We start from the raw sequence: 26,561 nt of genomic DNA on the forward strand, positions 1-26,561 counted from the left end.
TTTTTCTTTGTTAAAAAGAAGGAGGGGGATCTCCGGCCCTGCATAGACTATCGAGGGTTAAATAAAATAACGATCCGGGACCGCCACCCTCTCCCTCTCATGGGCACCGCTCTGGACGCCATCACACAAGCCGCAGTGTTCACTAAACTGGATCTGCGCAGCGCCTATAACCTCATCCGTATTAAGGAAGGTGAGGAGTGGAAGACCGCTTTTATCACACCCACTGGCCACTATGAATATTTGGTGATGCCTTTTGGACTCTGCAACAGCCCCGCCGTCTTCCAGCGGTTCATTACAGATGTGCTGAGAGACATGTTGGGTCGCTGGGTCTTTGTGTATCTAGATGACATCCTCATCTACTCCCGCACGGCCGAAGAGCACATCCGTCATGTTCGAGCTGTTCTGTCCCGCCTCCTGGATCATGGACTGTACTGCAAACTGGAGAAGTGTGCGTTTCACCAGGAGTCCACCTCCTTCCTGGGTTTTACCATCTCCTCCCAGGGCCTGAAGATGGACCCCCAGAAGGTTCAGGCCGTAGCTCAGTGGCCTCTACCCACGACCCTGAAGCAGCTGCAAAGCTTCCTGGGTTTCTCGAACTTTTACCGGAGGTTTATACGCAACTTCAGTTCCCTCGCAGCACCTCTGACCTCACTCACCAAAACCACCAATCAGCCTCGCCCTTTTCGCCTTACTCCAGAGGCTGTCAGTGCTTTCCATGAGCTGGTCGGACGTTTCACTAAGGAACCCATCCTCCTCCACCCGGACCAGACCCGGCCCTTCGTCGTGGAGGTGGACGCCTCGGATGTGGGAGCGGGGGCCGTTCTCTCGCAACGGGGTCCAGACTCTAAGCTCCACCCATGTGCCTACTTCTCCCGGAAGTTTTCCCCCACACAGCAGAACTACGGGGTCGGCGACAGAGAGCTGCTGGCAATAAAGTGGGCGCTGGAGGAATGGAGGCAGTGGCTCCTGGGGACCACCGATCCCTTTCTGATCTGGACCGACCACCAGAATCTCATTCATCTACAGACTGCCCGCCAGCTCAACCCACGTCAGGCTCGGTGGGCCCTCTTTTTCGAGCCGTACCACTTCCATATCGCCTACCGGCCCGGCTCCAAGAACCTCAAGGCGGACGCTCTCTCTCGGCGTTTCGCACCAGATGCCGGCCCCCCGGAGCCTCGGACCATTCTACCGGCTCAACGCTTCCTGGCCTCCCTCCAATGGCCGTTGGAGCAGTCCATACAGGCGGCACTTCCTGGCGATCCAGCGCCGCCGGAGACCCCACCGAACCGCCTCTACGTTCCCGCCTCCTGCCGGCAAGAGGCGCTCACGTGGGGGCACTGTTCACGGCTCGCGGGACATCAAGGGCAAGCCCGTACCCTCCAGTTCCTCCGTCGGGCTCTCTGGTGGCCGTCCATGAGGAGGGACGTCCGCGAGTTCACAGCTGCATGTGATGTGTGTGCTCGATCCAAGTCCTCCAACCGACCCGGCGCTGGAGAGTTGCAGCCTCTCCCTGTGCCCAAGCGGCCGTGGTCACACATCGGGCTGGACTTTGTCACGGGACTGCCGGCGGTCGACCACCTGGACACTATATTGACTATCACGGACCGTTTCTCCAAGGCCGTGCACTTAGTGGCCCTGGCCGGCCTCCCCACGGCCAAGAGAACGGCCGAACTGCTCCTGGAACAGGTGGTGCGGCTCCATGGTTTCCCTCAGGACGTGGTTTCCGACCGAGGACCCCAGTTCGTCTCACGCTTCTGGAAAGCGTTCTGTCGCCTGGTCGGTGCTTCCACCAGTCTGTCCTCTGGATACCATCCGCAGACAAACGGTCAAACAGAGAGAGCTAACCAGCAGCTTGGACGCTACCTGCGCTGCTTCGCTTCGTCCCAGCCGACCACCTGGCCCCGCTTTCTCCTGTGGGCGGAGCTGTCACACAACCTCCAGACCTCCTCAGCCACGAGTCTGTCTCCCTTCGAGACCTGTTACGGTTATCAGCCACCTCTGTTTGATCATCAGGTGCCCGAGGTGGAGGTCCCTGCTGCCCAGACGCTGGTCCGCCGCTGTCGGCTCGCCTGGATCCGGGCCCGTGCAGCCATCACCCGGGCCAACACGGAGTATGCCCGTCAGCATCGCCGCCGCCACCGGCCTGGCCCCGTCTTCCGGTGTGGCGACCAGGTGTGGCTCTCCTCCGCTAACCTGAGGATGCCGGCTGGCTCCCGGAAGCTCACTCCTCGCTTCCTGGGTCCGTTCCCCGTCCTTAAGGTCATCAATCCTGTCACCTGCCGTCTGCGCCTCCCGGCTACTCTCCGGATCCACCCGGTCTTTCACGTCTCCCAGCTTAAGCCGGTGATCTCCTCTCCTCTCCACCCTCCACCGGTCCGGGTGCCTCCGCCCCGCGGTGTTGAGGCGGATCGCACCTACACGGTCCGCAGGATTCTGGACGCTCGCCGCCGGGGACGAGGTTGGCAGTACCTCGTGGATTGGGAGGGGTACGGGCCTGAGGAACGCTCTTGGGAGCCCACGAGCTCGTTTGTCGACCCTACCCTGCTGACTGACTTCTGGGCCCGCCGTCCTGGGACTTCGGGAGCCGTCCCTCGAGGGGGGGGTCCTGTCACGAACTCCTCCAGCTGACTGCATTCCATTCATTCCTGCCACCAACGTGGCGACTGACGTCATCACGCCGGCACTACTTAAGGAAGTGCCGGCGTTTCATTCATTGCTCAGTCATCGTTTCTCACCAGACTTTGTATCGAGTCTCCAGGCTTACCAGCCCTCAAAACACTCAAACTACACCTACAGGAGATAACCACGCCGGCTATCTCCGTCTCTCCGCGTCTGGGCAACAGAACTCTCAGTCACGCTTCAGATCTGCCAACGAACCTGACAGATTCCTGACAGAAGGTTTGGTGTGAGAAGCAAGATGACCAAGAGAGTCTCTGACTTTGGGAACCAGCTTGTCTAGGGCACAGATGAGGATCTCAGTCTTATCTTCATTCAGCTGAAGAAAGCTCCCAGCCATCCAGGCTTTAATAGAGTCTAAGCAGGTGTCTAACAGCTGCAGCTTAGACATCTCTTGGGGCTTAAAGGAGATGTACAGTTGGATGTCATCTGCATAAAGATGGTAGAAGATTCCTTTGAAGGAGCTCAGGAGGTGCTGAAGAGGAAGCAGATAGAGGAGGAAGAGCAGAGGCCCCAGCACAGAACCTTGTGGGACACCATGGGTAAGAGAGGTGGTGGAGGACCTAAACTTGGAGATGGCAACAGAAAAGGAGCGCTCAGAAAGAGAAGAGGAGAACCACTCCAGAGCAGTTCCTGATAGGCCTACCCAGTCTCTCAGCCTCTCCAGTAGCAGGTGATGGTCAACAGTGCCAAAGGCTACAGTCAGGTCCAACAGGACCAGAACAGAACAGTCCCCTGCATCACTGTGAGTCAGAAGGTCATTAGAGACCCTAAGAAGAGCTGTTTCAGTAGAATGAGCTCTACGAAAACCTGACTGGAAGCTATCATAGATGCATGATGCGGTAGTTCTGGAGTGTTTACGTGTTGGGTATGATGCAGTAGGTCTGGATCTAGAGAATGTAGGTATGTTTGTCTCTAGTATGTTTGCTCAATGTTTAAACACACATTTCTGTGGCAGAATGTTTCACATCCTCATGCATCGATTGGTCAGATGGAAAAATGTGTAATAGCTGGTTCATCTTTTTCATTCACCTCTGACCTCTTGTTCAGTCTGTTAAGTTAGTTTGTTGTGCAGTTTACACTGGAAAAAATCCATGTACATGTCTATTTTATATAAACATTCTTTTAATATTATTAACGTCAACGAATCAGCTCAAATTAATGAAAGTTGCTTTGATTTAGCCTGCAAAGGGTAGAAGGAAATAAATCCCACATTAGTATGTTCAGGCGTACGAAATCAAATATGAACTTTCTAAACCTGTTCTTTGTACACTTGGCAGGTTTGAACCCACACGTCTCAACTTAGAACCCGGCAAAAACAAATGAACAGCATTTTATTTTCAGCATGACAATAAGCAGAAGCTGTGGGATAAGAAAAGAGAAGCGATGAGTTAACACTATAAAGATGCCATAACAAGGTGAAATTCTCTTTTGTGGAACTCTGAATTGTTAACTTTGCTCCAACATTCCATCTCTGCATGTGGGTTTGGAGAGAGAAAGGAGCAGACGGCGCTGACGGCTCAGAAGCTCCAGAGTTTCTTTAGCAGGGCGAGCATTCAGAGTGGTGTTTTTATCCACAAAGGTTGTGGTCCCTCGCTTGTCAAGCCAGTTCCGTCAAACTAATCCCACAGTGTCAATGCCTCAGGACCCAACAAGAAGAACAGGAAGGGGGTAGAGGGTGGGGGATCGTCTTAGTGCTTTAAGAGCTGTCAGAATGGACGACACACATGCAGATTTATCTCACTTTGTGGGCATTTCCAGGGCTAATGCAAACAAATCTTTCTAAAATGTTCCATATCAATGCTGACAGTTAGTCACCCTCAGATTAAACAGTTTGACTATTTTGTGTCACTCTTTGAATAAAGGCTCGTATGAAACAAACATGGTTAGCCCATTTGTTTGCTATAGCTGTCTGTAAACCAGGTATTGATTTCCACAGCAGTACAGGTCATCCAAGCTTTGGCTTCTTTCTGCTACTGAAGTTTACTTTCCCGCATGAAGCGCTTACAATAGGCACCAACTGCCTCCGTGCTCTGATTTCAGAACAGCTTCAAAGGTATTTTCTGGGTCCTGCCCCATCTCTAATCTTCTATGAGCTGCACGAGATCCTCTGGAAAGGTCTTTCTAAAACTCCTGATGAAACCAGAGGAGACTGGAACCTCTGCTCGTGCTCCTTCAGTGAGGTTTTTGCATGAAGATATCCCACAGATCCAGCATCTCACTGGGCTGTGACTGTGAGGGTTTTCACACAGAAGTCCTAAGATGTCATCTGGTGTCTCTGGAACACATCAACCAAATATGAAAGACCAATGTATGTAATTGACACAGTCGTCAGACTGAGCATACAATCTGTAAGATCACACTTTAAGCATTTTCATGATAACATCTGCAGGAATGTTGCATCATATGTCCCAACTGACCTGGTCAGATATCTGTTTAATCACCGAACCATGCAACCAGTGCAACATTTTTTTTAAATTAAATTTGTTTTGTCACATTGTGTGAGCATGCTAGCTTATTCCTTCTGCAAACTCTAATGTGAGTGAAAAGTGGTGTTTCAAAAACAGATGGCAGAACAACGGCAAAACACACCAGAGGTGTGTCAAGTGAAGGTAAGTGCCAGGTGGACTGGACAGAAAAATGTGTTTTATTGAACATAGGTTCTACCTCTTCAAATACGTAATTCGTTTGCTTGTGACAATCAGATCGATCTATCTCAGAATCCTAGCTGAAGAAAGAGGATTATGCTAGCATGATTGAGTCAACTTTATCCATGTTGCAGAGGAAGCAGCTCCAGCAGAGAGGCCCAAACCGCCCAGCAATCCTCATCAGCTCCAGAATCCCCAAGCGTTACCTGGCTAACAAGTCCTGGGTTGACTTAAGGGCCCCCCTGCATTAGGGCATGTTCAAAGCACCTACCCTGAGAGAGAGCATTCCCACCAAACCCACCAAATGCCTAAATCATCTTTTTGAGGACTAGCAGCTATACTCTGAGTCTCTCCTCAAAATCCAAGTCCTTTCCCTTATTTCTAAGGCTGAGCCCAGTCCACTCGGTGGCACCTGGAAAGGAGAATCAGTTCAGTCAGCCTCACCCTTGGTGATGATGTCCACTTCAAATTTTAAGTTCAACATAGACACTGAGGATTTCACGGTGGTCTGTGTGTGTGTGTGTGTGTGTGTGTGTGTGTGTGTTCTGACACCAGTAGTCCAGGGGGTGTCTGTATTGCCCTTATTTCCCTTATTTACACACACAGGTGTGGGTGTTGTCAGACACATGATCTCCAGCTGTGGTTGGAACTTAATACATCACGATTTAAAGCTGCAATGGCAAATTTGGAAAATAAATAAGCTTAAAACATTTTTGTCCTGCCTCTTAACCCTTTGATGCATAATGGTCACTACAGTGGACAGGTGCTCAAAATTGTTATTTATTTATTTTTGCTATTAAGCACAGCTGTTGAAGACTTTATTGCATTTGAGCCCCTCCATTTGAACTTCAGTAAGTCAAGCCAACATATGTCATGCTCAGAATGCATGCTGTCCACTGAGGTGGACATGTAATAAACTATGTGTAAATTAAATGTTACAAAAAAAATGTAAATATGAAATTGTTTCATTCACACCTAAAGATGAATGAAAAAATTGTTTAAAAAATCATGGTTGAAGATTTCTTAATTCATACATCAAAGGGTTAAATGCGTTCTAACAACCAATGGACCATCTGGTTGCCGGTCTCACTAAACCGCCACATTTCTGCACCTTCATTCCGTGGATTTAGCAACAGAACACCGCTGGTGAGAGAGGTTCCCCGCTCAATAATATCAGTATTGTCAATCATTTCAGAAATATGCAACATGAGGGACACAGACATAATAATGTACATCTGGAATTGCACAAATATTGAACACATAGCATTGATGTTATTGTGCAACAATAGTGGTATTGTGTTTCACCCTACATTGAAACAGCTACAGATGAGTGCAGCTAAGATTTTTGGTGTTTGATTACTTTTTCTGTTGGTTGTTGGATCCTACCTGCTACATCTGATTCGTCAACAGTGGAGTTCATAGAGAAACTCCCTTGCTTGATGATGACCGAATGTGAGGCTGCTTTGACTTTGGATCATCACAGAGGACTCTATCATCTGCTGCATATGCATGTGCTTCTGGAGGTCCATATGCTAGGCCCGGTTTAACAATTCAAATCAGTTCTGTCCAACAAAACAGATCAGCTGAAGCTTGGCAGCCCACTAAATTAGCCTGGCTGGAATACGAAAGTAACGCATTAGTGATTTAGCTGAGGAATCAAAGTAGATCAGAGGAGATAACCAGTATTGCCACACAGCAAAATTGATTTTTGAGTATCTATCCACATCTTGACTGGCCTGGCAAGCCATGCTATATATGTAAATATATAGTCTGCCCATGACTCATAGATGGCTCTCAGTCACAGGGCGGGATCTGCGGTCTTTCAAACTGTCTCTGCATTCGATTGGAAAGCGAACATCATGACGTACTCACCGCTACAGCTGTCAGTCAACAGGGCAGTCCAGCATACGCTGTTGAAGAGGACACGAATACATCCTTTTTTTAAAGGACTTTAGTCTTGGGCTTTTCTTTGAGTCAAGAGCAGATAGAGGTACTTAACAGTCTAAAGTTGATGCCAAAGCCATTTCAAATGAGCCGCCACCTTTGTAGTTTTGCTCTGTCACAACATCTAACCGATGGAGCGCTGGGATTGGCCCGCCAAACTGATAGAGTGTCACGAACTCCTCCTGCTAACTACACTTCCCAGCATTCCTGCCACCAACGTGGCTTGCCAACGTCATCACGCTGACACTATTTACGGAAGCACCGCCACTCATTCATCACTCAGTCATCGTTCCTACCAGACATTGAATCAAGTTCTCCGGCTTACCAGCACTCAACCCAGGGGAAAGATCTTCCCACGCTGTCTACTGCAAGTAAGTCAGCTTCCTTATCCTTCCGGAACTGCTGCTCAGTCTCTGATCTCTCCGAGCGCTGCGTTGCCATTCCCAGAATAAAGCTGCGTGTTCTGTCTAACCCAACGCTAGCCACTCAGCGTCTGGGTCACACAGTTACGCCACAAACAATCTCCGCTACGCTTCAGCTCAGCCGCTAAAACCTGACATAGGGTGCTTGGATTGGCATAATACAAAACTGTTCAGGCCAATGGTAGACCTGCATGGTAGACTTTCAGAGAATTTTCTGATCAGTTATGTTGGTCTATTATAGTTGTCTGCAAAGAGTGACCGTCTAAACCTCGTGGTAAAAAATTGTTTGCATTTAGCCAAAAATCACATTGATGGTTCTCTTTCAAATTATTTCAACCGAATATTGCAGCAATAAAAATATGTGTAAACATCAGAGATCTCTACAAAACCCTCCGTTAAACAGAAACAAATCTACTGCAAGCAAGGACATTGTCCCACGTGGTTAAAAATGCCTTCCCTGAGACACGGGTGGACTACACAGTGGTATTTTCCTGAGAAAAGAGAGGCTTTGTCACTGACTGACCTAAGCCCTTTTCAGATAGACATTCTGGAATATGTGTGGACAATTCAATCCGGTTTTTAACGGGAACTGTGTTTTCAGACACACCACTTTTGTACCGGAACTTGTCCTTTCGGCTGCCTTCACACAGCAGGGAAGAGTTCCAGATGTCGGGGGGGGGGGGGGGGGGGGGGGGGGGATCAGACTTATGTTAAGCATAATTCTGCGCACACGAAGATGCATAAGAGACCTGGATGATGAAGCTCAATGGTTAAAGGAATCACTGAAGCGGTGTGAAGCGGTGTGAAGCGGTGTGAAGCGCTCCGTTGCGCGTCTATACAGTACCGTAGGAGGCGAGCTGCCGCATGCTACAGGAGCGAGCTATCTAGGTGCGCACAGCGTCCCCCGGTCCCCTCCTCCTCCCCCCCCTCCCTGTCTGGAACTCGACCTCACCAGTCTGAAGCAGCCACCTTGTCCGTAACAAGTCCGGACCTGTTACTAGGGGCTTCGTCCGGTTAAATTACGGAAAACGTTATCCGGATGTTTGTATTCAGACACAAAGGTCTTACGGACAGAGTCCGGAACATTTCCGGTTTTCATGGCCTGTCTGAAGGGGGCTCTAGGATCTGTTGTGTGAACTATTTTACACATCCTGGGTTTTCCTACAGGTTTAAAAAGCGTTACGGCCAGTTGGAGGTTTGCAGAAGCCCGATGCTTAAGCTGATGGAGTGGTGCCTGCCACTAGGGGGCAGTATAGGAAAAGATAACACAGGTAGGAGAGAAGAAGTGGAGTGTGGGAGAGTTAAGATGGATGCTTGATATTGCTACATGTGACGCAGGATCGAATAAAGCTTGGAAAAAAGATTCTTTACTTCATTTGCGGCTCTGCTACAGTCAATAATATTTACAGCTGTGGTCATTTAGTCTCCTTTGCTCATTTTCTGTGTCACTGCAGCTATGAGGGTGAGAGGGAAAGTCGGATTCACCTGCAGCACCAGAAAGTTATTTACTGCAACACTATGTGCTTTGAAAGGGCAACTTCTCTTCTTTTAAAATCTTTTAATTATTTGTCTGATTGCACAAACTGATGTGGAACAACAGTAAATCAAAGTAAGAATGTAAAAAGTGCTGGCGTTGGCTGTTAGAGCAGAGTTTTTGAGGAAAAACATTCCGTTTACCAAGACAAACTCGTGCCCTGGGTCTTCCTTCATATTCATTTTAGCTTCTGGGCTGTGATTTCCTGCTTTTATCCAAAGTCAAACAGCTGAATGAACACTGTCTGGGGTTTAACTTCGATGTGAAACACAAAGAAGACCACACACACACACACACACACACACACACACACACACACACACACACACACACACACACACACACACACGAAATGCCAAACATTCCAAGCTTTTGGAAAACACTAGAACAGATGTGTGATTAGGTTTGACAGAAACGGTGAACATTATTAAAACACAAGCAAACATGCGGATGACTGCAGACATGAATGTGGAAAAACTGATTTAAAGTAAATAGAAGTTAAATTAGCTAAAAAAAAAGCTGCAGATGTTTTAGGAAAATCAAATGTTTTAACACATGGCTTTTTTCAATAAGCGCTTCTTCACGTGCACGCTCATGAAGTGCACATTATCTGTCTTTGAGTCTATTTTTGGCCCTAATTGGCACATCCACTGAGGAGAGAAAGCTTCCTCTCGTTGTTTAACAGCCTGCAGCTGGACTGCATGCTTGAGTGCATCTGTCCAAAACAAACCGCTCGGCTCCTGCTCTGCAAAGAAACAATCATCTTGTCATAGATGTAGAAATGCAACGCCAAAATGAATAAAAACATAATCTGCTGTCTAATCTTCTGGGGTCAGATGGGCACTAATGTCAAAAGCATTCAGCAGATTTGAGCTATTTTTACATCAGTGCTGTGCAGCTGGAGAGGCTGAGTGGAATAGAATGATTGTTTGTCAGAAACACAGATTTGACTTTATTCACCATCTGCCATCAGGTGGATGACCCATCAGCCATGTCAGCTCCTCGTGTAATGATCTGTCACTTAAGAGAGGAAGCTGAGCTTTGTTGCTGTGTTGTTTGCATCCTGCTCTGAGCTCTTGTGTACTTCTTCATGAGTCAAGGTCAGAGCTGGGAGGTCAGAACCCATGGTGGCTCCTACTGGAGCACTAGAGCCTGTAGAGGAGCTCAGTTTGACCCAGAACCTGCTGAGAGAGCTGATCACCACCTCCTGCTGGGCCAAAGGGTCTGAGGGATTCCTGGCATTCCACTGTTTCACTTACCAGGGTTTTTTTTTTCAGAAACAAGGAAGTGGAGTTCTTGTGCAACAATATTTTGATAATTTTTCTAAGTAATTTTAATTAAGAATCACAACTTTAAACTGACTTGATGACCAGACTGAAAAGTCCAGTGCTGCTGACTACAGGACAGGCCCGAGTTGCACAGATCCCTGTGTGTATCTTTGATAGAACAACAATAGATTTAGCAAAGACAAGTTTTATTAGTTTGTTTATTAAAATTGTTCTGTTTAACCACAGTTTGAAAAATTCCTATTTGATTAGCAGTTTTTTAGTTCATTTGTGTACATCATTATTTCAGTGACCATTGTGGGTTGTTGTTATTCTTTAACAGATCTATACTAAATGTGAAATCCGTGTCTCTGTGTACATATGTGAGCAGTAGTCAAGCAACGACTGCTGAAAGAAGGATAAGTGCTGGCAGAGCAGAAATATTTTAAAGATATTTCTGAGAAGAGAGAGAGAGAGAGAGAGAGAGAGAGAGAGAGAGAGAGAGAGAGAGAGAGAGAACAGTCTGAGCAGAGGAGCTGTCACATGAGAGATGATCTCACCAGTCAGCTTCCCCCCTCCAACTGATTTTTTTGCACAAGTCAAGAATTCACGCAACAAACTCTATAATGAAAATTTATATTTAGTAACTTACACTTATAACTAGTCAATTAAAGATTATTTGATAAAGATCTTAAATGTGTGTGTATTGTTTATAATTCACATGGGATCCATCATTCATATATGTATATATATGTATATGTATATATATATATACACATATATATATATATGTGTATATATATATATATATATATATATGTGTGTATATATATATATATATATATACACACATATATATATATATATATACACACAAATATACATATATATATATATATATATATATATATATATATATATATGTATGTATGTATGTATATAGTGCACCACCAGTCCCTACGACTACCACCAGGAGGGAAGGCGAGTTCAGTGTCCAAGAACACAACGACTGCAACAAGTGGGACTTGAACCTGCAACCCTCCAGTAATTGAGTAGACACTTAATTCCTCTGCCAAAGGGGAATTTGGTTCATAATGATCTAAAGTTTATATGATCATCATCAATGTATATATATATATATATATATATATATATATATATATATATATATATATATATATATATATATATATATATATATATATATATACATATATATATATATATATATATTTATTTATTTGTACACACATCATCATCATCAATGTATATACCGTAAATCCTCTAATATTAGCCTGTATTCAGTTAACGACCGGGTATCATATTTTGGCCGGTGTCGGAGTCGGCGGAGGTGAATAATGGCCGGTATTTTATTGTGGCCGGGTGGAATGTGGTAACAAGCAAGTACCACAGGGGGGCGGTTGTGTCATCCGTCTCACTTTTGATTTGCCAGTGATAGACCGCGAGGGTAACTTTAACCGTGCGGAGACGAAGAGGAGGCGAAAATTTGATATCAAGTTCAAAGAGAACGTGCTGATTATGCTGCAGAACACTCTGGGGAGCAGTAGCAGGGGTTGTATGAACTAGTCACTAGTCGACTTCACCGCTCTATAGTGACTTTTTTTGCCTGTCGTCGACTAGTCGCTGTCACGTGATAATGACCGGCAAGATGCAGTCCTTGGAAAAGACAGCAGCCTGTTGTCAGAAGGTGAGGAGCTCCTGCGCGTCGGGAGGCAACGCGCTGTGCCAGAGCGTCGGTACTGACACCCGCGGTAAAACGGACATTTAACAAAATTGTGACGTTTACCCTCTTGCAATTTAACCTTCCCCTCACCCCCATCCTAACCTTAACCAGCTTGTGCATGCAAAGCTCTGATTGTTTACGCGCTCCAGACATCTGCGTCCTGAGCACGGCCACAGTAACATTATCAAATCAGGTGTCGCCACCTCAAAAATTAATTAAACACGCGATCGTTCATGTCGGCTCATTTCCTTTTATGATTTCTGTCTTTTATTTGTGCCTGATGCTTTTCGCTGCTGTGGAGTGTAGCACATAATCTGTTTTGTCCTCCGGTGACACACCTCACTGATGTGGCCGGCGAGCAGCGAGCACTCCGCTGTTATTGCGGTCTGTAGATCTTTTAGAACTGCAGTTCAAAGGTAACTCATGAGGTGAATATATATGAACCCAGGTAGCAGTTTTTCTTTAGGATTGAGAGGAGATGCAGGAAGATAATAAACAGGTAGGACAGAAAAATAGTCAAATAAAAACAAGTTAGTTTTTGTACCTGGTGGTTGCAACAAACAGACACCATTGAAGGTAATCAGAAGTGAGGAACAGAAAATGAAATAATTATTTTAATGTTTAGAGCAGCAGGAACTCCGAGAGGCTGCAGGCGCATCAGTGAGTTTGCGGCCGCTGCGCAGGAGGAGGGGGGAGAGGGCTGAAGCAGAAACTACCGTTGTTAAAAGAAATGTGTTTAACTTTGAAAATGTGGGCGCAATTTTAATTGTCAAAAACTCCAGCGAACCATTAGTTCATTTTGCTCCAATAGAAATTGAGGCCTGCCTCTAATTCTGGTCCTTCTTCCAAAAAAGGCCTGGAGCTTGATGAGCTTGAGTCAAATACAGGCCCGGGCCTGTATTAGAGGATTTACGGTATTTTAAATAAAATGTATCATTACATTAAATATATATACATATATATATATATATATATATATACATATATATATATATATATATATATATATATATATATATATATACATATATATATATATATATATATATATATATATATATATATATATATATATATATATATATATATATATATATATATATATATATGTATATATATACTTCAACTGGTCCAGAACTCAGCAGCCCGTATTATCACCAGAACTCCTTCCTTTCACCACATCACCCAGGTTCTCCAGCAGCTTCACTGGCTTCCAGTTAAATTCAGGTTCATCTTCAAAATTCTCCTCCATCAAAGCCATCCACAACCTCTCTCTTCCATATATTTCAGATCTTATAAATATTACCACCCCCTCCCTTTCCCTCAGATTATCTTCCTCCCTCCATCTTGCTGTTCCTTCTGCCCGTCTCACTACCATGGGGAGCACAGCTTTCAGCCGCTCTGCTCCCCGTCTCTGGAACTCACTCCCCCCAGACATCAGAAATATTGACTGTTTCACCCTCTTCAAATCCAGACTGAAGACACACCTTTTCAAATCTGCCTATGACCTCTGATTTTATTTGAATTGGTTTTTATTTTTAATAATTTTTTTCTATGTAATTTTCTTCATTGGGTTTTATTTTTGATTTAATGTATTTTTCCTGTCAAGTGACCTTGGGTGTCCCGAAAGGTGCTTTTAAATAAAATGTATTATAAAATTTATTTAAAATATATACAGTGATGATGATCTATCTATCTATCTATCTATCTATCTATCTATCTATCTATCTATCTATCTATCTATCTATCTATCTATCTATCTATCTATCTATCTATCTATCTGTCTATCTATCTCTGTCATCAGCTCATTACACACACCTGCTCCCCCTGCTATATATTCACCAGCCAGCCACCAGTCTCCTGCCAGATTATTGAACACTTTTTGTTAGTAGATCTTCCAGCCTTAAACCTTGCCTTCACAGCCTCTGGACCTCGTTATTTCGCCTGACCCCTGCCTAGAACTCTGCCTGCCACCACGACCCTCGCCTGTCTTCTACCACGTCTCCAGCCTGCTCCCTGTACCTGCTTGTCCCGATCTGGTTTTGACCCACACCTCCTCACCAACTCTGTCTCCTGCCTCGCCCTCCTCTGGTAACGACACATCAATAAAGACTTTTTATGAAACTTTTACTGTGTTTGGTGTCATCACGGGTCTTCCAAGTTCTGGCCATGACAGAATAATCTGGCCCAAAACAGACCCGTCGCCAACACAGTACTTGCATAGGAGTTTAGCCAACATTTATTCTGACCAGTCATGGAGTATCTCACGCTCCTTGAGTTTATTGAGCTGGAAAAGGAACAGGAGTCACCGTTCTGGGGAACGCGTCTGGCAATCAGGCCACTGCCGCGCAGAGGTTCCACCCCTCCGCCCAGGCCTGCTGCGACCGTCTTGTGCAGCGGGTTCCTGACAACGCAACGGTGGCAGCCCCGGAGACCCTCTACTAATTCACTGCCTTCACAGATCCAAGGTTTAGCAGTCACGCCGCTCAAGCCTCAAGTCGCTTCCTTCATGCCACGTCCTGCGGTGATCCCAGGGGTCGCACCGCGTCCACGCTCAGCGGGGCTCCTACTTTCGCCTTTCCAAGAGGCTCCGCCTGTCTAGGTCCAGCGGTGGTCCCAGGGGTTGCACCGCAACCACGTCCAATGGTGGTCCCAGGGGCGCATCGCATCCATGTACAGCGGGGGTTCCACCTCCGTATGTCCGGGAGGCTCCGTCTGTCCAGGTCCAGCGGTGGTCCCAGGGGTCGCATCGCATCCAGGCCCAGCGGTGGTCCCGGAAGATGCGCCACATCCTCGTCCAGCGGTGGTTCCAGAGGACGCTCCGCATCCCGTTCCGGTGGTGGTCCCAGGGGACGCTCCGCGTCCAGTTTCGGTGGTGGTCCCAGAGGATGCTCCGCATACTGGTCCCGCGGCGGTTCCAGAGGCTGCTCCACATCCAGTTCTGGTGGTGGTCCCAGAGAACGCTCCTCAGCCAGTTCTAGCTGTGGTTCCAGAGGTCGCACCGCATCCTCGACTAGCGGCTCCGCCTCCAGTTCCATCAGCGCCACGTCGGATGCCTTCGTCCACGCCTGCTGCTGCAGAGTCCACGCCTTCAGAGTTCCCGTCACATCCTCCTCCTCAGCCTCCATCGTCCCCTCCTCAGTCTTCAGAGTCCACGTCCCCACAGCCTCGTGTGTCTCCGTCCCCTCTGACTCCAGGCCAGTCATCGGCAGCAATCACCGCCGGTCCGGTCCTTGCTCATCGTCACCGGCCCCCAAGACTCCCCTGGTCCCAGTTCCTGGTCCTTCGTCACCGACCCCCAAGGGCCCTCCAGTTTCTGCTGGGTTCCCCGACTCCCGAGACCCTGCCGGCTCCTACGTCTCCATCTCTGGTCCCCCATCCCAGGTCTCTCTGACTCCTCTGGCCCCCCCTCCTGGTCCCCATCCTCCCGCCCAGCTCTGGTTTCCTGTGGGCGTCTGGAATCCGCCCTGGGGGTGGGGTGGGGTGGGTGTTGGGGGTGGTGGGGGGTGGTGGGGGTGGTGGTGGGGGGGGGGGTCTGTCATGACTCCCAGTCTTTCACCCTCCTCTTCCTCTGCTGCCTCCTCATCAGGCCCTCAGCCTCTTCATTCATCTCACCTGTCCCTGTCATCAGCTCATTACGCACACCTGCTCCCCCTACTTTATATTGCTCAGCCAGCCACCAGTCCCCTGCCAGATTATTGAACACTTTTTGTTAGTAGATCTTCCAGCCTTGAACCTTGCCTTCACAGCTTCTGGACCATGTTATTTCGCCTGACCCCTGCCTAGAACTCTGCCTGCCACCACAACCCTCGCCTGTCTTCTACCACGTCTCCAGCCTGCTCCCTGTACCTGCTTGTCCCGATCTGGTTTTGACTCACGCCTCCTCTCCGACTCTGTCTCCTGCCTCTCCCTCCTCTGGTAACGACACATCAATTAAGACTTTTTATGAAACTTTTACTGTGTTTGGTGTCATCACGGGTCTTCCAAGTTCTGGCCGTGACTATATATATATTATATATCTTAGTTGTAACATATGATATATATCACATATCAGTTTGCATGGTGAAGATGGGAAGACCTACCTTGCAGCCCTCGCATGCACTGACTCCATAGTGGTAACCAGATGACTTGTCCTGGCAGACAAAGCAGGGCTTGTAGACTCTGGGTGGGGGAGGCGGGGATGGCGGACTGGGGACCAGCTCCTCAGAACTGGTACTCTGTGTTTCAATGGCTGCAGGGAAAAAAGCAAAACAGGTTAGTTCTCTTTTGGTTATTTTAGTCATTACCAACAGCTCATGACCATAGGTGATTGGGATGAAGATGGCCCTGTAATGTGAGATTTTTCACCACAACAGATTGGTTAGCGTCCACATCGCTGCAGTAGCCGCCCTGATCTAACTGCTGATCTCGAGCTCCTACCGCCCATCTCTACACCGTAAGATGTTTAAACACCTCAGCTTGAGGTGGGACCTCTGCCTTGACTGGAGTTGATAACCCACCCTTTTCTGGTCGTGTACCATGGTTATGGATTTGGAGGTGCTGATTTTCATCCCAGGCACATCACACTAGGCTTACAAACCTCCCCAGCAAGCATTGAATGTCAGTCTTAAAATGGAGCTGAGAGGACCACAGCTTCCACAAGATCCTCCTGCCACCAAACTAGACACCCTCCATCCCACGGCTGCCACTAGAGGTTCTGTCCATAGAGAGCAAAGAACAGAATTGGTGACAAACAGCAGCCCTGGTGGAGTCAAACAACCCTCTCCAGTTGGGCTAACTCCCATGCCCCCTCAAGCAGCCTAGCAAGGGTTAAAAACCAGTCCATGGCTCCACGACCAGCACAACGACCACAATTCTCCTTCTCAATCTGAAATAGCTTTTGTTGTTTTCAACTTACTCGTAAATGCACTCGTTTGAAAAGACCTATTGCAGATTTTAAGTTAGAGTTTTTAACGGGCAACTAGGCAGTTTTGGCTTGCTTTTAGCACCCCCTTGTGTTCCATTAGTGAAACCAGAAGAGAAACATATCTCCTTGTTGTGCGTTCGCCTTTTTAGCACCTTAATCCAAGAGCTGAAATGTCTCCTCAGCCTTCATTAGTTTCTACAGGAGTGATTCACCACTAAATCAAATAAATCAGCTGTGTTAATTATCTAAAACATGCAGGAACCAGACTGCATTGCCTGGTATGTCAGCTCCACTTAAGTCCAATAGGGACCGGACCGCCACTCTGAAGTTGCAAATGCGATATTCTGGCCACAAAAGGTGGTGGGGGTCAGAGTTACATTTCATTAACCCCGTAAAGCCGGGGTGTTCCTTTCTGGGCCGGTATCCACCACATTTTAGTGGTTTCTCTGTTTCAGCACTCGATTCAGTGGTTGAATCACCTGTGCAGCAGCTCATCAGGCTCTGCAGAAGCCTGTTAATCACCTGCTGATTGAAATCGGGTGTGTTGAAGAAGGGTTAAAACTAAAACCTGCTGGGCACCGGCTCTCCAGGACCAGGATTAAATACCTCTGCTGTAAAGGGTAATTTTAGCACATGCTGGCTCAAGAAAATGATATAAAACAGGAAAAAGTTTCATAGAATGCCTTTCAGGATCAGATTCAGTACCAATCCCATCATGTTTTTGCCTAAATAAGCATGTACAGTAATATAACTCACTTTAATCTTGGCTGCACTCAGATTATGTTTATCCAGAGGCTTATCCAAATTGACATAATTGAGGCTGCAACAATGCAGTTAACTTTGAGGGTGACAATAAACTACTTGGAGGGAAGAACACCAGTCAGAGGTGACGGGGTGACAAGAGAAGTAGGTGTTAAAGGGACTTTACGGAGTTTAGAATTTTTATGCTCGCGATTTCCCCCTCTGGCCAAAAGCCTAACGGCAGCTTCAATAGGATAGCCTGGCAAGCCAGACTAAATAAATGTATTATTTAGTCTGGCCACGCTCCATTGACGGCTCTCGGTTGTGGGGCGGGTTCTACCGTTGTCTTTCAAATGATCTCCGCATTCCACTGGACAATGAATGTGACATACTCTTGTTTCACTCTGTTGCATCATCCCACCCACCAGGCATATAGAGTGCCCTGATTGGCCCACAAAGCGGATAAAGCTCTGTGATTTGTTCACTAAGCAGATAGAGCACTATAATTGGCCCACCATTATGGACCAATCACAGCTCTTTATGTGTTTGAAACCCCTCTAGAGAGCTGTGATTGGCTAGCCAGAGTCCTGGTAGGAGCTGCTGAGGTTCCAATGGAGCATGCCTAGACCATTCTTTGCAAAGCAAGAATTTGGTCTAGTTCACTAGGCTATCAATAGGAGGCTTGTGCACGAGGCGCGCATGCTGTACGTGCACACTCCTGAACGAAAATAACAGCTTAGACGAAGCTCTGTGAAGCTGATGGGGGTCAGCTTCACAGAGCTCAGAGAGCGGACAGTCCCTTGTGTGTGTGTGTGTGTGTGTGTGTGTGTGTGTGTGTGTGTGTGTGTGTGTGTGTGTGTGTGTGTGTGTGTGGCCCGGATGACAGAGGACAGGAGAACGTGCAACTAATTAATTAAATAATTTGGTTCTGTACCTTTCTCTTCAGCACAGCCGACAAAGGTTTATGATGGGTCAGTCCTCCTGCATGCTCAGATCATTCCCTTCCCTTGCTTGAAAAATTGTTCCAAAATGAAAGTTGAACCCACATCTTTTTTATCTGTGAATTCAATGCCGTTCGGCGAGTCTCAAATAAAAATTTGGGTATCTTAGTGTAAAAAAAAAATACCATTAATGTGAAAAAGAAACTCTAAAAAAAACTGTGTTCTCACCCAGAATTGAACCCGGGTCTCCTGCATATATAATATTTATATCCTTGATTACAGCTAAAACAACATTCAAAGAACGGTTCGGAGGGAAAATGGCTATTTTGTTGCTAATTTGCAGGAAATATCTAGAAGAAAGTAGCTAAGGGTCCTCAGAGATGTAGCTAGGTTCATCACTAGGCATTAGGAACAGCGACAAAGTGGCACTGCTTCTCTCTCTGCTGCTAAAGCTACTGATAGCAAATGCTACGGGCAATGCCTGAGTGTGAACGTGCATGAAGCAGCCTGCTCGACCCGAGCATCTCAGCTCAACTCTCTTTTTCTGTGATTTTACAGAAAAACAGGCAATCACAGTAAAAATGCCAGGGCTCATTCTACAGGACCAGGGCATTGCAGGAGAATGTATGAAGAAGAAATTTATTATTTCTATACATGTTTTGGCTGTCAGACTTCCATAATGCCCCTTTAAGATATAAGAGGCTGTCTGAAGAGCTGGGTCTAGAGGAGATGTTTAAAGATAGAGTGAGACACCTCTCATCTGGTGACTCAGTGGCTCATTCACCATCAAGGAACAATGCCAGAAATGAGTCTGGATTGTCCCAAGTGTGGTGCAGATTAGCTGTTAGCAGCGCAGTCTTGAAGGATGTACACCAACAGACTAACAGGCTTCTGCAGAGCTTGCTGAGCTGCTGATCATTGTGTTAGAGCAGGGAAACAACTGAAACATGCCGGAAACCGGCTCTCCAGGATCAGGGTCAGGCACCGCTTACGTAGACTCAACTTCTCTGAACAGTGTAACGTCCAGCAGTGGTCAACTTTCACCTACAGATTGACCTACATGCCACCGGTCATCTACCGACATAAATAACATTCTCTAAAGTGGATTTTACATCCTAACTTCCAACAAGCCCAGAAGGATACCACAGCCTTGTTGACATTTCAGGAGGAACAAGATGTCAGGCCGTGTTCCCAAACAAAGCCTTGTTTTGATAACACCGCAGGATTGCTCACTCTCTGAATCAAGTGACTATTTTCAGCTCATATGAGTTAATCAATCGTGAAATGAAATGAACAAATGTTATATGAATAATAATAATGTCTTGATTAATCTGTGCTTAAATTCATAAGGTTGATAAATCTGTGCTTGAATTACTGAAGTTTGAAATGACAAGTGAATCATTATCTAAACTCAGACACAAGGTTCATTAGAGATAAATTAAAGTTAAGTTAAACGTCATGACACATAGATATTTTCTTAGCCACAAATCAGAGCATCCTGTACCTGAAAGAAGGCGTGATGTTCTGAGGTTTGCTTGTTAACCCCCCTTAACATGGCACGTCCCGGTTGGCCAAGAAATCATAATATGAGAAAATTAAAACAGCGCTCACTTGACGGTGCGTCAGTTCTGGAGAAAGCTACGGACAGGCCATCCGGAGCGGACCCTCTTTAACCCAGAGCATTTTTGACAAGCTGTCAAAAACCCTGCTACACGCTGCCTACAGCTGACACAGCAAAACGGTTCCTTCAGCTCTTCAGAAACAGCTGTTCTAGACGCAAACAATTTCATCTATCTGTTGTGACTCGGAAGCATCTCTGGACTGGAGAGTCGGTGCTGCGGTTAATCTACCAAACCTCGGTGCCCATCGGTCATCCGACCTCCCTGACCTCCTGATCCGCGAAGAGGGTCCCCAAAGAAAGGGTGAGGTAGACACACAGATTGCGTCTGATGTGGTTTTGATACGAATCAACTTCATAGTTTAATGCAAGCCAAATTCTTTTCACCCAGAACTCAGTTCTTCTAGATACAAAGGTTCTGGTAACCTCACTTTCACACATTGTCACCATACAGTACATCCCATCCTCTTAGATTCATCCATCACCAGTAGTCTTGGTTAAATTTTCATGTTTCCATTTGTTTAGAAAATAAATGTCTTATCTTTTATAAACCTGACTCTGTCTGAATTGAGACGAAGTGTGTTTGATCCCTGAAAAAGCAAAGAATCCTAGAATCTTCTGATTAAACATCCAAAGACCAAGCAGGTTGATATTCTATATTTATATAGAGTGTCACAGCTTATTGGTCACAAGTAAAGGTAATATATTAAGCTTAAAAGCAACAACATCTACAACAGAGGCTGTTCAGGAAATCACACAATGGATGAAATCAGAATTGTTTCTAACCTTTGAATTAAAGCAACTTTAATTGTTGGACGTAGGAGAAAAAAACAGGAACCTTTAGATTTGAGGATGTTACTGAGCTACGGTGATCTGCTCTCAAGCACCAGAGGAATGACCCCAGATTTGACCTGAGGTAAAAGTCAGGCGGTCACCTGGTTTCCAGCACCCAGAGATAAACGTGACCAGCGGCTGTACATCCCCACTCTCATTCTGCCTTTTCCTTGTCATTGCAACCTACTTTTTGGGTCTTCCCTGAAAGTAAAAGCAGTCAAAAACAACAGAAATAGTTCTGGATTGTATCAGCTGAGATGAATGGACAAGGTAGATGTTCCTCCACACAAACCCAACCTGTCTGCACACAGAGAGCAGCATCTCTGCTGATCACATTACATTCTTCCGTACTTCATCAGAGTAAACTCAATTACTGATGTCAGGAACAAGCCGGCATAATTACTGGACCTTCATCCCTACACGGAATTCCCTGCTGGTTTAATCTAATCTGTCTCTACAGTCACCCCGTGTGACTTCTGTCGAGTTTGTAACTCTGGAATCTAGAGCAGCCGCGGGGAGGACGTAACACGCTTGGAGTGATGCTGCCTGTGATAGCTCTGTGAGTCAGAACGAAGATCACCAAAGTTAATTGGAATGAGGAGATTTTCAGTGTTGGAGTTCTGACAGTTGTTCGGCTTCGAGAGATGTTAGAGCAACTTTTTATATGTGTGCAAACTTCCGCAGCAGACATGCACAATGCTGACAGAGCTGCCGTTCAGATGGAGCCAACATTTCTGCTCTGACCTTCTAGAGGACTTCATCTGAGAGAGAAGAGTTTGAGTGGAGGAAGTCAGGCATGTTGCATCTTTGCAACATGGTTTTATGGGAGAGACACTGGTTTTTGTTCTGCGCCGCCCAAATTCTCACGATAGTGAGGTCCAGGTCAACTTTATTTATAAATCATATTCACTACAGCAGCTGCTGCTTCACAAAGAAGAGTAGGGAAGAAGAAAGCAGGTCATTACACCACTTACGTCTACTTAAAACAGGTAAATGTTCAAACTTGGACAAAAGCCAACTTGTAAAAATATGTTTTCAGAAATATTTGAAAAATGATTTAAGATTTTAGCAGATCTAATGCAAGGATGTTCATCCCACAGTTTAAGGCTGCCACAGAAGAAGCTGTCACCATGTTCTGCTCTTTGGTGAGACATCAAGCAGAGGACTCTCTTGTAAATTGAAAAATATATAATTTGATCTGCCAGCCCTGTATGAAACTAGGAGTGTGTTACAGACTTTAACGAGGTCCTTCATTCCTATTTTTAACATTTGCAGTGGTCTCTAGTAGAAACAAGTGCCGTGTAAGTCGTACTCTGAGGGAAAAACTCTGGTGCGTCTGTTTCAGTTCAGAGAATTCAGCCAAAGGATCAGCAGTCTTCTTCCCTGGTATTTGGACATCTCTCCTCTGACTGGCTAGCATCAACTTAACTCTATCACTGACTGTTTGCTTTGCAACGTTGATGTTTTATCTACACCAATAACACAATCGTGAGTCAAGATGGATGACTCCATGAATGTTAAATGCCAGTGTGCTGAAGATCTGTCAGGCTTTTCAAATGTCTGTTTATTTTCTGTCTGAAGCTAATGCAGGAGATAGGTGTAGCACAGTGGTTCCCAACCTTTTTCCCAAGGGACCCCGTTTTTTACCAGTAAAATGTTTGACGACTCCCTCCCATTCTCTCTTCCAGTACAAACATTATTAAAAAATGATCAAATTGTTCAAGCACATTTTAATGTGCTTTGATTCAATAGATAACAGTAATAGTAGGCTCCAGTACAGAACAAAGTCATTAACAAAACCAAACAGAGCATAATGTGCTTGACAGTTTGTATTACTTTTCTGAACACATGGTTTCTTGTAAACACTGATAAATCAATCATTCCTTTCAATAAACATTTGACACATAATAAAGTACACTGAACAAAATGTACTTAAATGTGTATATTACTGTTTATACTAGATTATTTACTGTAAAGGCTGTGATTAATCAACCAGTCCTATCTTTAATGAACTTTTGACACTTGAAAATAAAACAGTGAGCTGAGCAAAATGTTCTTAAAAGTGTGTTACTTTTTCTGAACTAATTATTTCCCGTCTTAATATCAGTAAACTTTTCACTCATGAAAAAAAATGTGAGCAAAATGTAGGCTATAAACAAGTAATAAATGAAGTTTTAACCCCTTAAAGTGGAGAGGTCCGGGCGACACTGAGAGGCTTTGGCGCCCCCTTGTGGGGGTCGGGACCCCCAGGTTAGGAACCACTGGTGTAGGAGACTATGTTCATGTTTAGCCTGCATGAAAAACTCAGTACCTTGTGTTTTTCCGCATACAATTCCAACATTCTGTTCACGTTGAAGATTATCCACGGCTTAGATCCTTCCTACCTCCTTGTCCCTATGCCAGCAATCGCAGGCACCTAGGTCAACAGGCAAACTTCTCTTCTGGTCTAGATACAAGCACTGGGGTGACCGCGCCTATTCACTGGTGGCTCCTGCACTCTGGAACAGACTCCCCAACGACCTTCGTCTAACTTCTTATCTGTCCCGTTTCAAATGCAAGCTTAAAACCTGGCAGGCTTTTCTTGACTGAAGCTCAGCTGTCAGCTAGCTCACTTCTAGTTCCTGAAACAGACGCACCTGAGCAGTTTACCCAGAGTACGACTTACAAAGCATTCATCCCAACTAGAGATGAGATGAGTAAACATTACTTTTAAAGAACTTACAGGTCTCCATCATCCTCTGTGGGCCTGGCCCTGAACGCTTGCATCGACGCATCAACATTGTGTTTTTCTTTTGCTGAACTGACAATAAAGTCTAAACCAGGCTTCATAGCATCCCTTAAGGCCCAGGAGAAAACAAAAGTTTTAACATCACATATTAGTTGTTTTAATGCAACTGATTGTTTAAAATGTACAAAAACATTTTTAAAAGTCTGTCTTTTTAACCTAATCCTCGACTAAAGCACCACCTTCACACCAGACTGTTTTCTATCCAAGTAAACAGCACACTGTATGCGACGAAGATGTACAACCAACAGAGCACAAAGGCAACACACATTAGCCTTCAGCAGGTGGTGCACCAGACGTTAACACACATCCAGAGGAGGAATGGCTGGGTGGTACCACACTGAGCCGAGCAGGGCAACCATTCAGCCTGCCTATTAGAACCTCACGGCTGCTGCTGAGAGGCACCATGGCCACCTGCAGACAGATGGGACGCATAACTGTGGATGCATTACACCCTAAGTGTGTGTGTGTGTGTGTGTGTGTGTGTGTGTGTGTGTGTGTGTGTGTGTGTGTGTGTGTGTGTGTGTGTGTGTGTGTGTGTGTGTGTGTGTGTGTGTGTGTGTGTGCGTGCGTGTGTGTGTGGCCGGCCACTGGCTACCTGTGCAGCCTATCAGATGCAGGAAAGCCCTTTTCCATTTCCTGCCTGAATAAACTTTGACTCGACTTCTCTGCATGTAAACACACACAGAAGTCTGGAATAAAAACATGAAGGCTGCTGACGGACAAACCCTCTTCGGAGCAAACACAGAGAAATGTGCCAACTCCTGAACCGTTCGCCCCTGGCTGAACCCGCTAGTGGGGTCAAACAGGAAGGAGCCGGTCCCTGCTGGAGGTAGCTCCTCTGATTGGTCCGACTACAAGAACTGAGAATATTGACACCAGATGCATGAAAATGCATCGCAGACATCAGCTTTTATTAAAGTGAAGTCAGCGTGTGTGTGAGACGTGTCTGTCAAAGAGAAGCACAGAACTCTCCAGATGTTTACAGAGGTTATTAAAGGGTTTACCAATGACAAAACAGAGGTTAGATCTCATGTTGGTCAGCATGACTGAAATACTTTAGTGTCAAAATCTAACAAAAAAAGAAACAACATTTTTTTCTTTGTATAAACTTGTGTTTTGAGCTCTGTTGTTTTGCAGTAGAGGTCGACTGATATGGTTTTCTTACGGCCAATGCTGATACTTATGTTTAAAGAATTTTGTTGCCGATGGCCGAAATCTAAAGCCGATTATTAAGGCCGATATGTACCGTATTTTCCGGACTATAAGTCACACTTTTTTTCATAGTCTGGCTGGTCCTGCAACTTATACTCCGGAGTGACTTACATACCGAATTATGTAGGCTATACCGCGCTGCTGTGGGCCGGCTCCGGACCAGGAATGAGCTCCCCTGCCCCGCTGGGAATAACAAACGCACAGCCATCACCTGCTGGAGCCTGTTGCGCGCTGTTGCGCACTGGATCCGGCCCAAGTTTCAGCTCCTCTGCCCCACCATCACCTGCTGCAGCCTGTGGCGCGCTGCCGTGGGCCAGCTCCAACCCAGGAATGAGCTCCCCTGCCCCCCTGGGAGGGTTTCAAACACCTCCATCCTCTGCTGGAGACCGTGGCGCGCTGCTGCGCCTGCATTGTTAATTCTGTTACTGTTACCGGTACTTGTCTTGCAATGTGAAATGCTTGGTCTCAGATTTTGTAAGAAAAATAATAAAATTTCCCTCCAAAATGCGACTTAAGCCGGGCGTACACTGTGCGACCTTTTCACTTTTTTGATTTTCCACTCGTGCGAGAATCCACAAGATCGGGGCGAGCTTTGCGCTGAGCGTCGTGTAGTGTACAGGGGGTTACGAGAGGCGATTAACACCACGTGACCAGCTACCTATCAGCAATTGTGAGCTTGCACGAACTTCTGGCGTGTTTGATATTTTGCTCGTCCCTCGTGAGGGTTGAAGCGGTGCAGCGAGCGGCTGCAACACAAAAAGCACCAGAACCGCTCAATCCTGCATCAACACCGCTCACACGCTATTTCCCTAATAACACACGTTGTTCGTTTTATTTATAAACTTTTTTTTTTACACACAGTGACAAGGATTGTCAAAAAGGCGTGTTTGTCGTGTTCATGTCAAAATAAACTGATCACAAAACACAGATTTACTTTATTTCGTTTTCCTCATCCAGCCCCCATAAATCCATGTGTGTCCTCCTGCAGCACTCCCGAAGGACAACAGGCAAAACAAGACAAAAAAGTCTGACGTGTCGTGTAAAAACTGCTATTTTTAGCGTGTGTTGGGGTCCTTCACGTCCTTTCTTCAGTATAGTAGTGGCGGAAGTTGGCCACACAGTGCCTACTTTTTATTATATTTTTTATCAGCTTTTAAAAATAATTTTGGCTTATGGTCAATATAGAAAATATTGAATATATCGGTCGGTCTCTATTTATCAGCAAAAGATCATCTACATTAACAACTTATTTTACATATTTTCCCTTGCAAGTTTTTTTTTAATAAAT

The 26,561-nt window shown here is 45.9% G+C and overlaps 1 protein-coding gene across 2 annotated transcripts in view; it reads right to left on the reverse strand.

Moving 5' to 3' along the window:
• Positions 1-26,561, reverse strand: part of LOC107383247 (retinoic acid receptor beta) — a 289,762-nt gene that overhangs the window by 95,153 nt on the left and 168,048 nt on the right. For both annotated transcript variants that reach the window (XM_054745637.2, XM_054745639.2), the window contains one exon: positions 16,316-16,464. In XM_054745637.2, the coding sequence (XP_054601612.1) occupies positions 16,316-16,464 (149 nt within the window). The remainder of the gene's footprint in view (positions 1-16,315; positions 16,465-26,561) is intronic.

Source organism: Nothobranchius furzeri, chromosome 11 (genome assembly GCF_043380555.1).
Source record: "Nothobranchius furzeri strain GRZ-AD chromosome 11, NfurGRZ-RIMD1, whole genome shotgun sequence".
Lineage (NCBI taxonomy): Eukaryota > Metazoa > Chordata > Actinopteri > Cyprinodontiformes > Nothobranchiidae > Nothobranchius > Nothobranchius furzeri.